This window comes from Sturnira hondurensis, unplaced genomic scaffold (genome assembly GCF_014824575.4).
Source record: "Sturnira hondurensis isolate 20B ecotype Veracruz unplaced genomic scaffold, ASM1482457v3 Scaffold0013515, whole genome shotgun sequence".
NCBI lineage: Eukaryota > Metazoa > Chordata > Mammalia > Chiroptera > Phyllostomidae > Sturnira > Sturnira hondurensis.
In genome coordinates this window covers 7,283,599-7,296,591 of record NW_028086146.1, presented here as the reverse complement: position 1 = coordinate 7,296,591, position 12,993 = coordinate 7,283,599, and the positions used below count along the sequence as shown (strand labels likewise).

General features: G+C 37.6%; 1 protein-coding gene across 3 annotated transcripts in view; it reads left to right on the top strand.

Moving 5' to 3' along the window:
* Positions 1-12,993, top strand: part of GLIS3 (GLIS family zinc finger 3) — a 464,054-nt gene that overhangs the window by 359,387 nt on the left and 91,674 nt on the right. For all 3 annotated transcript variants that reach the window (XM_037061760.1, XM_037061758.1, XM_037061759.1), the window contains 2 exons: positions 2,599-2,760; positions 5,608-5,718. In XM_037061760.1, the coding sequence (XP_036917655.1) occupies positions 2,599-2,760; positions 5,608-5,718 (273 nt within the window). The remainder of the gene's footprint in view (positions 1-2,598; positions 2,761-5,607; positions 5,719-12,993) is intronic.

Genomic DNA, 12,993 nt, shown 5'->3' with positions numbered 1-12,993 from the left:
ACTGAGTACATGATAGTTAGCCTTTCTTTTGCCTTTATTCATACAACCCCTTCACTCTTAATCTTTTTTCTTGAAAATATCTTTATGCTAGTACAAGTAATACAAATTATGTTGTCGTCTGGCCTTTCCTGTTATAGAGGAAACATCTGAAATCAGCTGGATTTTTATGATTTATAGATCATCTTTGTTGTCAGTTTAATGTGAGTGCTCATACGTTCCTCTGTCTTTGCTGTTTAAAAATGGTCAGGTTATTCTGAGATGTAGTTCACTTTTCACTGACCTGCTTGGAACATAGCAAGCTCTCTTGCTTTGATCATTGCTTCTATTAGCAGCAATAATAGCAATAGCTGACTTTTAATTTGACATTTAACTGGACATTTACTTGGACATTTAACTAGAGAGACAGTAGTCTACATCCAGTTTGTGTCTGATCCAAGGGACAGTTTGAATTAGCTCTAGGACATGTCTGAGATCCCTCTAATCACTGTTGGGGTCTTATTAGTTCAGTACTCACAGAAACCTCATGAATGTATTCTCAAGTAGCTCTCTACTCCCCTGTTAGTGCCGAAACAATGCAGCCTTCTCTCTTACCGAGATGTGGGGACTGTAGGAGGGAGTGGATGCTGGGGCCTACCCAGGCCTGGGTATTCACCCCTGGAACTGGCCCCAGAATGGTGTCCACCCTGCAAAAGACCTTTGCTATGAAATAGGCTACAGACTTGATGTGTTTTAAACCACAGGCTCATTTTAGACCTAAGTGTGGTCCACGAAGTGATTCCAAGTAAAATAATCTGAGCTCCAGGAGCTTGCTCTAAGTCATCATTCAAAGAGAACCTTAAAAACAGAGATTTGGTCAGCAGAGGCCTCTTAGCTATGAATTGGGGCTTAACTTTGAGCCCCTTTATTCTCAAATTTGGGACCCAGTTGAAAAACTGTGGAAATAAGCCACTTAATTCCTCTTTCCCTCCAGCAACATAGCATTATTTCTTTCATGCTGATGAAAAATTAGTTGGCTTCATCAGCAATCGTCTTCTGTTCAGGCTAAATTTATTTTTTTTGTGAAGTAGAAATCAGGAAAACACCAAAATTATTTTAAGCAAAATATCAAAATTGAAATAAACCAACATATGTCTGGGAAACATGTATAACTCTCAATCAAAAATAAGTACAACTTTCCTAAGTTTCTTAAAATAGTTCGGCGTGCAAAATGTGGACAACTTAACTACATGGTGCTATGGCATGTTGGCTCCTCCTTCTCATTAGTTCATCCTTCACTTAGCCATGGAAATCTGAGTAACTAAAACCTGGCCAGCTCTGGATCATCCATTCCTTCATGAACAATGGTCTCCATCATCTATTATAATAAGCAAGAGAACAGAGGAGTCTTATGAAAACTCTTGAAGTAAGGTTAGGTTATACCTGGTAATTATGAATGGAAACCATGTTGTACTTACTTGCTTTACCTAGATTCTGTCCTATCCATTCCCCTCCTCTCGCACACATTCCTCTCTAAGAAGTGAGATTTCTTCATTGCTTTAAACATACTATGCTTTGTTCTGGTTGGTTTTCTCCATATTCATAAGTTTCTTTTTCAGTGAGAACTCAATGCTATTAAAACTGTCAAAGTGACAAATATTCTGGGGCTTAGTGCCAACGAGAGAGTTAGAGGATAAATGCCATCTCACCTTTACGCTCCATTTATAGTCTTTCTTGAACACATTCCTTTATTAGATTATCATTTTGAGGATAAGAACCACTTTGACCAGCTGATATTTTGCCCACAGAAGGCATTATGTAAAAATTACTATCAATAAATATTATTGATAAGCTGATGAAGTACTGCTTGAAATTGTCAGTCTTTAATTTTCAATTCTTCTCTTTTTGAATGAGGTAACCAAATTTCTTTTAAAATATATAAGTAAATAACACCATCACTTTATTTGGAAAATGATTTAGCATTAAATGATTTGTCCTTCAATATCTTTTTGGAAGAATCTTTAAAAACTTTATCTCATTAGGCTTGGCATCACCCTGGACAAGTTTGACCTTCTGTTACTTGGAAAACCCCTTAAAATAAAGATAAGCAAGTCTATGATCATAATAATTTTGTGACATGTACCTTTTTCTTCTTGAACTCTTGGATCTTTGATTCACTTTTTTTCTCATGCATCACTCTGATTTTTCTTGTTAGTTTATTAGTTGTAAAAAGTTTCTTCCTTCTCGGTTCCTTCAATGTAAACCAATTTGGAAATGGAAAAGTGTGTTAATTTTTTAATAAATCTTTAAGACACACATTACTGTATTTTTATTAACTGAGCCAGATGGCTCACAGTGAATTTGCTCTGACATAAGTAATCATAGGAATCAGTTTGGGACCCAAATCTGGTGCAGAAAGTTGCACGTATATTCAATGGAAAAATGCAATTCACATAAGTATGTCGATATATTTAGAAGTAATATTTCCTACTGATTGGATTTTATTTTATTTTTTGTTTTAGACTAAATGCAACCTAAGAATGTTTTTTTCCTATCCCTCAAGTGCAAGCGTCAAGGTCCTTCTCAATAACCCAAAATTGTTTTCTTTTGTTTTTTTTGCAGTTTGAAGGTTGCAAGAAGGCATTTTCAAGGCTCGAAAATCTCAAGATTCACTTGCGGAGTCACACGGGCGAGAAGCCATATTTGTGCCAGCACCCAGGCTGTCAGAAGGCGTTCAGTAACTCCAGTGACCGCGCCAAACACCAGAGGACGCATTTGGACACTGTAAGAATGACAGTCGCTTTCCAACTTGAAGCCCGGTGTGAGGAAGTGCCCTTTTGGTAGTGGGATGGTGAAGGTGTTTGCTTTATGGTCTGCAGGTTATAGGGGCCATGCCAAGGGCAGCAACGGAACCTGGTAAAGGGCCAGAGGAGCCCTGTTTGACTCTCTCCTCATTTTTCTGTAGTCGTGAGTATCCTAAATATTACAGCTGCCTGGGACAAAGGGGTTCTTTGGTAACAAGCAGAGGCAGTTTATGAACTGTGCTATGGCAGATTTTAGTTCAGAGAGTGACCACTACAGATTGGGCATTAAAATAAGTATTCAAATATCAAGATATACTGAGGTACACAATATATAGGCTGGGGCAAAAGGAGGTTTACCTTTGTGAGTAGGCAAAGCAGAACTTATTCTTATATTATTATTTATTTATTATTTTATTATTTTCCAAGTGAACAACTATAAACTTTGTGGGTTTTTTTTTTATCTGATTCTTTTCTTCTAGACATAAAAGTGTGGAGAGAGGCTGGCATGATTTTTTAAAGTAAATCTAGCCTTTTGCTTTAGAAACCAACTCGTGTTTTTACCCTTAAGTAATATAAAAAGGATCAGCGACTCTTTCCCCAAGGGTCAGTTTCATCAGGCTTTTTCTGTGTTAATAGCCATATAGCCACTGACATAAATTCTGTGAGAACAATTGATTTTCATTATCACAAACCTTAACTGTCTTAGAGCTGTAACATTTTGTTCATTTGCAAATGTCTTTTCTATGACTCTTTTATTTTCTCAATTATGTTGATTGTTCTCTGCATTTCTCAGGTTTTGATGCCATTTTCCTTCTGTGAGGCCAGGTAGACTATATACGTACCAGTAATTTCACTTCACTTAAGAAAGCCATCAGGATAAACGTATTATACGCATTGCAGCTCTCTTCTCCCACATTCTTGCAAATAATGTATTCATGACAGTACTTTTTCGGTGTTAACATTCTGATGTCTATTATTAAACTACATCAGAATTTGAATTTTGAAAAGATACTGTTATTTCTACACACCTTCTCATGCATATTTAATTTTCTTCTGATGTTATAGTTGACATATTTATTAAATTTTATATTAACCTCTATTAGTCATATTGATAGCAGTCATTTTAACTATATGTCATGCAACCTTTCTAAGCAGAATTATATCCTGATATACATGGATCGTTTGCCTAGTAAATACCTGAGAGATGATTAGAGTAATATGGCTGTAAGATGGGCCCTTCCTGCTCCGGCTGAATCGAATTCAGTGATTTTAGGACAGAATAGAATATTAAATGAATAAATTTGGTGAATAGCAGTATCTTCTAAAGGTAAAAATAGGAAAAAAGAATAAATTATGTTAAAAATCCCCTATTTTGTATGTCTAAAATGGTCTTGGTAAAATCCAATAAATTTTTCAATTTATCATTGAACTTTATCATGGAAGAATGAACATTCATGAGACAAGATTGTCTTGAGAAATTGCTTCTACTCTAGCTAGTTATCTGTAGTTTGAAAGAACTATTGTGAGGCTAAGTGTTACGGCTCTACAATACCCTTCTTTGCTTGGAGCTAATTTTAGCTAATCAACTAAGAGCATTTTCTAAAAGCATTTTGGAATTTAAAAAATATCCCTTTTTAAAACTTTTGTGGGAAGCTACCTAAGATACTGATTTTATGATTCAGTTCAGTGCAGTAGCTGTAAAACTCAGCTATTTTTATTTGTCAAAATGACTGCTCTAGTACATCTTCTAAAATCATCATTGCTAAAATCCAAAGTATCTACTGTTTAAATTTTTATTGTGATTAACAAATCGGTAGGCCACTTGAGAATCATATAGAAATCAAACATTTGTTTTAAAGAGCAAACTGTAGTTGCTTAAAGAATTGGTTATTTAAATTTAGGTGTTCATCCTCTTTTGGTAAGTATTCCCTATGCTAATGTCATTGGAATTTTGGATAAAATACCTTTCTTCAACTAAATGGATTCTTTGCTTGCAGGAAAATGGTTTTCCCATAACAATTACTGAGATCGTAATTCTAACCCTGAATAGTTTTCTTAATGCATCTTAATGTCCAAACAGGGGAAGTAATTTTACAGTACAAAATAAAAGAGAGTGTAGATTCAACCTTAAGCTGCACACATCATATCCCTCAGGAGCATGGGAGGAATAGGAGTAGTCAAACTGCTGTTCTCCTCTCGCTCAGGCAAGGGCTTATTCATGTAACCCAGGCTTGGCACTGGAGCGCCTGCTCCACCACTAATAACATTAATGTCTCTCTGGCTGACTTTGCATGTGTCTGTTGTGTGAAATCTACTCCTACTCACTTTCTCCCGATTTTCCCTTTTAATTCTCCCCCTCTCTCTTTCTGAATCAGGTGTCTTCTGAAACATTCCCAGTCTTTTCTGGACTTTTCTGCAGCTTCTTTATACCTGAACTCTTAAAGAATATGTGTTTCCTAGTTTCTGACAGTACCAAAGGTTGTTTTCAGGGGAACATAACTGTAAGTATGACCGGAGATGCTTACTAATAATTTTTATGTTAAAAAATGCCACATGAGGTTCCCAGTAAGAGTGCACTCTACAGGAAGCTCTTAAAAATCATCAAAGACAGGCCATCTCTTTGTTTCTTGAAAATTTAGTCTCCTTTTTGCCTTGATGCCCATTTATGGGGCTTTCTAATTAAAATGTTTATTACCCAACATTTCACATCAGTCAGTTTGTAAGAGCTCCTGCTCTGAAGTCGATGGTCTTTGAGTAAACCTTCGCCAGTTACCTTTCTGATTTAACCACAGCTGTTTCTTTCTTCCTTTCTTTCTTTCTCATTTAGAAACCTTATGCTTGTCAAATTCCAGGATGCACCAAGCGCTACACAGACCCAAGTTCCCTGAGAAAGCATGTGAAGGCACATTCTTCCAAAGATCAACAAGCAAGGAAAAAGGTAATTTTAAAAAAGAAGTTTCCCAGCCAGAAAAACCATTTAAATTCTTTCAGTACTGGGTACTTCTGCACGGCGTTGGGAATTCTTATTCTTCTCGAGGTGTGATGTGTTTTAGACTCTTTGATGAGAGAAGTCTTCCATGCAGCACAGGCATGTGTTTTATTGTGCGTTATTGCTCTTCCCAGATGATTGTTTTTTATAGGACCCTCCACCAGCCAAAAGATTGATGCCCTGAAGGCTCAAATGATGGTGAGCATTTTTTAGCAATAAAGTATTTTTTAATTGAGGTGTGTATATTGTTTTTTCAGACATAATGCCACTGCACACTTAAAACTAAACTATAATAGAAACATAACTCTTCTATGCATTAAGAAAGCAAAAAAAATTCTGTGACTCACTCTTGATACAATATTCACCTTAGTGCAGTGCTCTGGAACCAGCCCCGAAATGTCTCTGAGCTGTGCCTGTGTTGTTAGCAAGGCCATGGTTTGCATGGTTGATACGGCCAGGTACGAATGTCTCAGGAGAGCTTGTATCATAGGAATCAGAGAAAATTAAGTGTAAGTCAGCTGAATAGGAAAGTAACAAAAGGCTTTTATGGAAATTAAGTCCAAATAATGAGAAAATTCAATTGGGAAAAACAGTGCAACAGAAATCCTTCCTGGAGATAAATGCTTTTTCATAAAATATCAGCTGGCTAAAATTTTAGCTCTGATGAAAAGGGTAGGGGAGTCTCTAGGAAGAGTAAGAACAGAAGCATTCCTCCCTTTAATATAGAAAAAATATTTCTTAATAGGCACTGTGTATGAAAATCTGAGAAAGGAATTAAAGCAAAAGTGACTTTAACATCAATAACGGATTTAATGCATCTTTCAAAGTTTATGGAAATCGTAGTATCTAAGACTTGAAAGAAGTGTTAGTGATGTTCAGCCAACCCACCTGACTTGATCTCCTGACCTCATAAGATCCCAGCGAGTGGTCAGCCATGCTGTGCCCCAGCTCCCCGGAGAGGAGGGGTTCACCACCATACCAGGCATTTCCTACGAACTGAGTTTGTAAACTTTTGGACCAACACCTATATTCTTTTTTTTTATGCCTTGAAAATGAAAGGTTTATTTTTTTAACTTTTTAAATTGTCATTCAAGTATAGTTTTCTGCCTTTTCCCCCAGCAACCAACACATATCTTCTGATTGTAGTAGTAAGTATGTTGACTTGACCTTGGCTATTTGACTATTTATTTCATTTGTGTTCAGATGGGTGCCTGTGTTAAGGGCCCTTCATTACAAATTTAAGGGAAATTTAAGACAATTTATTTCAAGTGATTGAACCCCATGGCCATGGTTTTCAAGTCATTGTGACTTCTAGCTAACTGGAATCTTATATTTTTTCATGGTTTATAGGTATTTAATACTTTTATGTTGGGAAATGCTCTGTAGTCCTTTCATTACATGAGCTTTTTCTTCCTTAAGAGGTATTAGCACAAAACTGGTTAAGGGCTTATGTGTGGAAATAATTTGACCTCTTCCCTGTGAGTTAGAAAAATGCCTAGTTAGAAGGATGTGATAGGTATTCTTAATTGTATACAAACCCACTTGTAAGTCAATTGTTAAAATCATTTATTTGTCCTCTATAAATATAGGTAAGTCTCTTTAATTAAAATCCCAGTAAGTTGATAACAGATAATCATTATTAATAGATACTATATTCAACAATAATAGATGATCATTTGACATGGATTGGGTATGTTCTTTAATTTTAAAAGAGCAAAGGAACTGCTAAGTCAATTGTAATATAAATGCAATTGTAAGGAGATGTATAATGTGGTGTTCTTAAAATAACGCACCATGGTTGCATACTGTTAACATTCAAAGGGCTGACTGTCTAATGCCTTCTGTCATTATATGGTATATGTCATAAACTTGAAGTGATAAATTGTGTTTGTTAAAACAAAAAAAAAGAAAAGCCCTCTTGCTGAGAGTTTCTCCCCCTAAATATGACTATTCTTCAGGTCATATTTAGGTTTTTGGCCAATCTGTCCCAAGTCACGGACGTGTTTGGACCGACGAGCTGCAGTGTGGCAGTGACAGCAGGTGTGGAAAGGCGGTGCGCACCTTCCCGACTTGTTAGTGGTTTCCGTGTTCAAACGTAGTGTGTTTCCACATCTGTGTGACAGGAGAGCAGTGTGATTGTGTGAAAGGTTTTCAAAGCACTAATTTAGAAAATAAATCAGACTTTGAGATTTAAAAAAAATGTAAAATTACAGACAATTAGCAGATAACCTTCAATAAAGAGGTAGTTTAGATATCAAGGAAGAGTATTATAATATAACGCCACGTATTTCAGCATTCTCTTAACTTTTATATATCTTATGTAAAATAAAGTTTCATTTGTCCAGTGATCAAGCTTCTGATGTTCATTCTGTTTTCTGCAAACAGTTGAACTGGATCTGGCCAACTTTTATTGCCTGGTCCTCCGTGACAAGTTTACTGAGTGTGCTTTCTGAATCTTAACCTGCCTTTTTAATCCGAAGATTTTAAAAACCCTTTATAGATCCGTGATGGATTAATTTATGGAAATTAAAATGATGATAGTTGTTCCATCCAATAAGAAGAGGAAATGTCCCTTCCAGGAGAAGCAGCATTAATCAGCCTGAAATCAAGTCAGGCCACGTTCTCCAACCCTGTGCTAGTGTACTGGCGTAAGATATTTACCCTGGTACAAAGTTGTTACTGGACCTTGGAGAGAGTCTAATTGCTAACTCACATCAGGGCTTGGTATCTGAAATATTTCCTGGCAGCAATAGTAAAAAAAAGTAAGAAACAATAAACCTTTTAAGGCAGAATTAAGATTATTTACGACTTTAATTAAAATTTGAAAACTGGCATCGGTTCAAAAAAGCCTTTACAAAAATGTGAATTCATCAAAAATAACCATAAAAATTCCAAGGTGATAAAGGCACAGTGGAGTAATGGTCCCAGCCCTAGGGAATTGTTTTGTTGAAAAGAATAAAACCCTTTTCTGTCACACCCTGTTAGTCATGGACTCATTTAATATACCCTGCCTGCCTCTAATCCTTTTTTTAACCCCTCATCCCCCCCCAGACACTAAATGACATTATTTTGGTCTTAACATTGCCGGCTTTATGAGGCTTTACTCTGAAGTCAGGGCCAGTGACAAGCCACCTTCTGCTGTAAGACAGATGTTTATTAGGAGGGGCAGAGATCTCGTAAGCGGTGCCTGGGCCATGGGCACGTGGCCCTTTCCCACACCTGTTGGGTCCTACTGAAAACCAAGAACCTGAAGTCGCAGCTAAATATTATTTAAGCTATAAAAAGAAAGAAGAGGGAAGAAACCTTTCTACAGAGGAATTGGGATAATGTGGCTTACTGCTTGCAAAGAGTAACTTTCCTCTTTGTGTAATGCATGTGTACACACCCACACATCCCATCAGCTGATGTACAGACTTCTTCCATGGAATGTGCTTTGCAGATGCTGAGTTCATTAAATAGAGGGCTACACAGATACATGAGTAGCAAAAATATTCAAGCCACCAGCTCTGGTCTCCAGTAAACACCCAATCTAACCTGCAGAGCAACAGGCAGAGTCTGTCCTTCTGCTCTCTCCGATGGTGAATGGGGAAGTAAGAGAAAATGAAGACAATCAGCCACTTGGTATTTTCTTCAAAGCTGTGAACTTTATCAGAATTTTTCATTTTCACCTCGGAAGTGCCATAAGTTTGAGGGTTTCCTTCAACTCTGGCCTGTTTTCAAAGTGTACTTTTTATAAAGTGAATGCAGAGAATGCTGGGCCGAAAGTTAGAGATGGCATGAATCTTCCAGCCATTTCACACTTCCTCAAGGACTTCAAACTTTGGGTCTGATTTGCTAAATGCTTGGTAAACTTCACCTTGGTAAACATTCACCTTCACCTTTGGTTGATGACTTTCAATGTTGGGACCTCAAAACAAGCTGCTATATATACCAAGCACAGCTTTTGAAATGTGTGAATGCAACATGTACTTGTGTTTTCTACTTAGAGAATAGCTACAAATGGCTTTCTGGCTGAAGTAGAGCAGCTTATCTAATGCTCCTCTGTTCATGTAGAACTGGCAATTTTTGGGAATCTGTTCAGAGCCATATATTCTCAAAACTGTAAACAATTTCATTAAGTACCACATAGGTCCACTTTGCTTCGTGCAGTTGTTGGAATCTTTAAAAATAACATGAAAATATATAGTTTCCCCCAAATGGAAGCATGTATTGGAAGAGCCAGTGAGGCTCACTTTTCCCTCAGTAGTTTTCTGTTATGACCTGGATGGTAGACGGCGCGCACAAGTGGTGCATAATCAGAAGCCTTCCCAGATGTTGGCAATCCCCTTCCTTCCTTCTCTGCTCAGGAATAAACTAAAATCATTCCAACTCTCAAGGGAATGTGAGTAATAGGCACATATCATGGACATACCAATTCAAAATGAGCTAGCCCCTCCATTTAAGAGAACATATTAGGATTTGAGTAAGAGTTATGCTATTGCAGAAAGGATGTTAAAATGGCACTCATATGTTTGTTTTTGTCAAGCAAGTCACTTACGAATTTCTGTACTTCTTAACAGTTGTTGGTTACAAATTATTTGTACCATACCTCAAAACCATGGTAAGACACACTACCTTCCTGAATGTCCTGATGCCTCAGTTAAGGCTAACTGATTTCAAGAAAAGCTCTGGGTATGCTTTTGTAAAGCGAGTATTTTTTTTTTTTTTGGTTCAAAATAGTAATGCTAACTAATAATTAAATTTCAGTGAAAAAAGTAAGTCAAATTAACACTAGGTCTATGGTACCAAACTTGAGTTTAAACCAGTTGTCTGGAGGCTTCTGTTTTCAGCAGATCCAATATAACACCAGCTATGCCTTCTAGAGCGGTTTGATGTTACACGTGGTGGGAGTTGTTTAAAAGGAACCGAGGACTCACATTTGGGTGTGGGAAGGTGGTGGAGTAGGGGCAGTTGTCCATGAGAGCAAGTAGTGAGAAAAAGCTTCAGGTCCTTTCTGGAGAGATCAGAAATGCTGGCCTCAGCCTTGCATATACAAAAAAATTAATGCTGTCATCTCTGGGTCCAGTAGACCAGTATCTTTTTTAGCTCTCAAAGTGCTGTTCCCAAAGTGTGTTCTTTGGAATAAATTCCAAGGGATTTTATTTGGTATCACTTTTAAAAAGTTTTTGTTGTCCTATAAATTCGAGAAATGCCAAAGTAAATAGCATTTAATGGTTCCCTTCTTGCAAGAGTGTGCAGAGCCTTGGATATACCGATATTCCAGAGGGAAGATCACATTGAGCATTGCTCAGAATTGCTTGCTCAACAAAACAATCTTCTTTTCTCTAGAGCATCTCATCAAACTACTCTTCCAATAAATTATTTGAGAAATGAAATCTCAATTAATTTTATTTATTCCATTCAACAAATATATATTAAGCACGTACTGTGTGTCAGGCACTACATTAGACCCATAGATGTAAGTGTGTAGATGACAGACACATTTTCTGTCTTCATAGAAACACATTGTCTTGGTGAAGTCCAGCAATGATAAAAAGATAAACAAAAATAATTAACATAAATAAAAGAAGGAAACAGTGAGGGAGTTGATACAGAGATTGCGGAGTGGGACCTAGTGAGGTGAGGTGGTCAGGAACACACTGGAATGTCCACTTTAGAAACAAAATATATTACCTGCAAAATTATTTTTTAAAGATTTTATTAATTTATTTTTAGAGAGGGAAAGGGAAGGAGAAAGAGAGGGAGAGAAACATCGATGTGTGATTGCCTCTTGCATGCCCTACTGGGGACCTGTCCTACAACTCAGGCATGTGCCCTAGACTGGGAATCAAACTGGTGACCCTATTGTTGGCAGGCCAGCACTCAATCCACTAAGCCACACTCTAGGCAGGGCCAGCTGCAAAACTATTAAAAGCACTGGTTAAGTCAAAACACTGTACCTTCCTGCTTGTTTTGAAACAACCTAGTACTGCTAAGAGTATAGCAATAGATGTCAGGATCACGTTAGCTTGTTACAGTGCACTTTTTTTGCAGCCTGTCCCCAATGATGGTGGTGTTAGAGGGACCAGATGCTAGAGAGTGAAATACATAGCTTACATCTTTCACCTAAGAAAATGACTCAGATGGTCAGCATTGTGGTTCACAAGTGAAGCCTTGAACCAGCTCTGATTAGGAACAAGTAAGACCTGAACTTGCCTTTCTGAAGATTCACTGCAACAAGAGACACGTGGAGACACTTGCTTTCAGTACAGTAGGAGAAATGCTCTGATAACTTTGTGCAGAAAATGCTTTGGAACATGGGTTCTGAGAGTTACTCTATGAATGGTAGAGATTCTTAAGTCTTAGGCTCTGTTATTTGAAAGGATGGGAATATCTATAGGTTTTTATATTATTCTCAGTTACATTAGAGTACTTTGTATTGCATGGTAAAGTAGTTTTCTTTCTATTCCCCTGAAAATTCTTATTTGGGACAAAAATAGGGGTGTTTGGCAGAGCTCTGGCCAACTGTGTGAGGAATAGGGACCCTGTGACAGGTGCTTTAGTGAGCACTTCAGGTTGTGTAGTGCCTAGCACAGCTGCCTTATGGAAATAGTTCCTGCATGATTGCTTTTATGATTGATTGACTGTCAGACAGAAGCTTCTAAGCTTCTCATTGCCTTTTTCTTATTAGATTTTGTGGATTCTTGATGAAAATGATTTGGGAATAAAAGCATTTGGCTCAGACTCTCTGCTGCCTAAATATAATGTCCTAAAATATCATGACATAGCTCAGCATTGCCCTTCCCAGGCGTTCGCTCCTCATCTGTGCCTCTGAAATGCTGTTTCCGGTGTATAGTTGCCGCTGGTTCTCTCATGTCTTCCCTTTTCAACTTCCGTTGCATTTTGTCTTTGATATCCAGGGGCAATATTTTCCCATTTGTTTGTATCTTGGCTCTCTGAGCTGTGAAGATTTATTTTCAGGGTGACTTCACACACGGGTTTGGATAAGTCTAGTGTAAAAACTTATAGTGGATACTGGGCAGGTGGCTGTGTCGTGAAGTAGTGTTTGCATTGGACGTCAGGAGGCATGGGCTGCTTTTAAGCCATGCCATGAGTTGCTTTGTGACTGAGCTTAAGTTACATTCTCTGGTTTTTCCATTTCCACATCTTACAGCCAGCTTGAAAGGCAAACACAGGGTCTCAGAGGTTAAAAGGTAGCTATTTCAGTAGAAAGTATTGTTATGT